General features: G+C 41.4%; 1 protein-coding gene across 1 annotated transcript in view; it reads left to right on the forward strand.

Annotated features, from left to right (window-relative positions):
- LOC101855246 (pre-mRNA-processing factor 6) overlaps nucleotides 1–3100 on the forward strand; it is a 28061-nt gene that overhangs the window by 15074 nt on the left and 9887 nt on the right. The window contains 3 exon segments of the mRNA XM_005095934.3: nucleotides 876–994; nucleotides 1987–2149; nucleotides 2870–2978. Coding sequence (XP_005095991.2) covers nucleotides 876–994; nucleotides 1987–2149; nucleotides 2870–2978 — 391 coding nt within the window.

A 3100-nucleotide genomic window follows, 5' to 3' on the forward strand; every position in this document is an offset into this window, starting at 1 on the left:
CTCTCTCTCTCTCTCTCTCTCTCTCTCTCTCTCTCTCTCTCTCTCTCTCTCCCTCCCTCCCTCTCTCAATTTCTCTCCCTCACAATCAATTTCTGTCGCTCAATCTTTTTTTTTTCATTTTGTCATGCCTGTCAATCTCTCCTTCTCTTTTTGTCTCTCTCTCTCTGTCTTTCCATTTCTGTCTATCTGTCTTATTTTCCCAATTTCATTTTAAAGATTAAAAAAAAAATTAATGAGCATCTTCTAATTGTAAAGTGCATAGAGGTTGCTGGTGAGCTGGGATATGCGCTATACAGATGCTTTGTATTATTTATTATTTCCAGTTTAATTGTAGCAAATTTTGTTCCCATAACCCTGGAGAAAATTCTGATTCTGTGTATCCTAGCTTGTTGTTGAAATGTCATTGTCTGTTTTCCCGTGTCTTGTGTGTCCAATGAGGCTGGGAGAACATTCCTTGCTATTTATGGGGGGGGGGTTATCATAGCGTGTTTACATTTTACGCTGTGTACCTCAACTCCCTGGGAGAATAGTCACAACTATTTGACTGTTTGAAGTGTGAGTGTCTGTTACTTTGCGTGTTTCACTATCCCTAGAATGTGTATGGTTGGAAGGCATCAAAGGAAAGTTCTACGGTTTCTGTCTATTTGTCGTTCTTTTTCCCAGCACTGAGTGACCATTTTGTGTGTATGTGGTAAAGGCCGAAGGGCTAGAACTCAGGTGGCCGCTGGATTGGAAAAGTAAAATAAAAAGTAATGTAATGTGTGTTTGTGGTTTTCGGTACCCAAGTAATCAAACAATCCCCGGAGAACATCGTTTTCCTTTTTTTGCCGTATCGTTGTCTGTTTGTTCACCTTTCCCATTGTTTGTCTGACCAGCCCTGGAGAACATCCCCAACTCTGTCCGTCTGTGGAAACAAGCTGTGGAGCTGGAGGACGAGGAGGATGCGAGGATCATGTTGAGTCGAGCCGTGGAGTGCTGTCCCACCAGCGTTGAGGTTTGTCTCACTCTTTTTAGAAATTTGTCGTGGGTGGTTGGCGGGTGCTCTGGTGTGGTTTGCTTCTTCTTTCCTATCAAACGTCTATCGTCCTTATCTCCCCTTCTTCTTTTGTTACTCCCTTGTAACACCTCTAATCTTCTGGCACTCATATGACCTTAGGCAGTTGCGAGCGCTGTAAAACCTCAACTAAAACTAAACTAGAAATTTGTCCCTGGTTTTGTTATTTTCATTAATCAAGGAGGGACAAAAGAGGGAGTTTTCAGGGGAAAAATGTGAACTCTTCATGGTTGGACTCATGAGTTTTATGATTGTATTTTATGTCTGTTGGAGATTCATGTTAAAGCAGAGGTTTGGTCTCTTATGTAATCTTGTCGTGTTGAAATGGGCGTTTAGCCTAAAACGTACCATTCTTAATTCTGGTTGTTTATTTTGCCCACATCAACACAATTTTGATCATTTAAGGGGGTGGGCTTTGACAATACCTGTCAGATCCAACCTGGGCAGAGAGGGATACTACGTCCCAACAGAAAGATGTAGATACTTAATAAGAATTCTCTTTACATGGGAATTGAACTCAGGTCTTCTGTGCACGACAATGAAGCCCCTAACCTCTACACCTCAGATGCTGGTATTACCAAACTGCACAATGGGTGCTGCTGAAATTATTTTGTTCCTCTTTAATACAATATAGCTTTTGAAAAGCCTTCCCTTTATTTTTTTTATTAACTACAGTTGGGCATAGAAATAGATGACATGAGCGTGGAAAACTCTGAATCACGCTTGTAGCTTGTACAATTTGCCATTCCCGTATTAAAAGCTCTTTAATTTTTCTCTATATCAGTTTATCCAAATTATGGATGTGTTGGTACACATTTGTTAATCCACGACGTGTTTCAGTTATCCATGGACAACTGCATGTTCTTTGCTGTGGGTGATGTTAGCCGTAGATCAGAAGTGAAGTGTTGGTAAAGTTATATTTTTGTCTTCAGCTGTGGCTTGCCCTGGCTCGCCTGGAGAGCTACGAGAACGCCAGAAAGGTTCTGAACAAGGCCCGTGAGAGCATTCCTACAGACAGGCAAGTGTGGATCACCGCTGCCAAGTTGGAGGAGGCGAACGGGAATTCACACATGGTGGAGAAGATTATTGAGAGAGGTTCGTTGGGGTTTTGTGATGTTTAGTTGTAACTGTCAGTGCTTTACACATTTTTCGGCATTTTAGGGAACATTTAAGAGGTTGGCTACAAGGTCCCTGCCTACCAAGTTGGAGGAGGCGAATGGGAAATCCACTATGGTGGAGAAGATTATTGTGAGAGGTGTGCTGCGATTTGTCATGTATAGTTGCAATTGTAAGTGTTTAACATTTTTATGAGCACAAATAAGAACATTTTGGAGACCAGCTGGTATGGATTACTGCTGCCAAGTTGGAGGAGGCTAGTGGAACTTACTCGTGGTAGAGAAGATTATTGAGAGAATCCCAGTAGTATATTTGTGATTGAAAGTGTTTTAATGTCTTGATCGGCACAAATTAGATCATTTTGTAGGCTCGCTACTGGGATCCTATCTGCCAAGTTGAAGGAGACAATGGGATCTCAAGAGTTCCTTTTGTCTTCATCTCTTCTCAGCACTTTTCTTACTTTACTTTTATTTTTCTATCCTCTGTTTGCCATTAAGCGAGTTGCAGTTTTCTATTGTAGGCTAACTCTGCAGCTTCTTCAATTAAAAAGTTTTAATTTTTCAGGGTTCCCTTGACTCTCTCATTCCATCTTTTCCTTACACTATAGGACCATTGAGGTGCTGGTTCTGTCTGTCACGTCACAGCTGTGTTTCATGGATTATTTTCCATCTTGACTGAAATTTTTTCTCTGCATTTCAGCGGTAAATTCTCTGCGAGCAAACATGGTTGAGATCAACCGCGACCAATGGATCAAGGATGCAGAGGACTGCGAGAAAAGTGGAAGCATACACACTTGTCAGGCAATCATGTGAGTTGATGGGTTTCTGTCGATTGCTTTTGTATTATGTTTGTTTTTGTAAAGTGTTTTACGGCGCTCGCAACTGCATAAGGTCATATGAGCGTGCGGGATACACCTAATATTTTCAGTTG

Source organism: Aplysia californica, unplaced genomic scaffold, assembly GCF_000002075.1.
Source record: "Aplysia californica isolate F4 #8 unplaced genomic scaffold, AplCal3.0 scaffold00117, whole genome shotgun sequence".
Classification (NCBI taxonomy): domain Eukaryota; kingdom Metazoa; phylum Mollusca; class Gastropoda; order Aplysiida; family Aplysiidae; genus Aplysia; species Aplysia californica.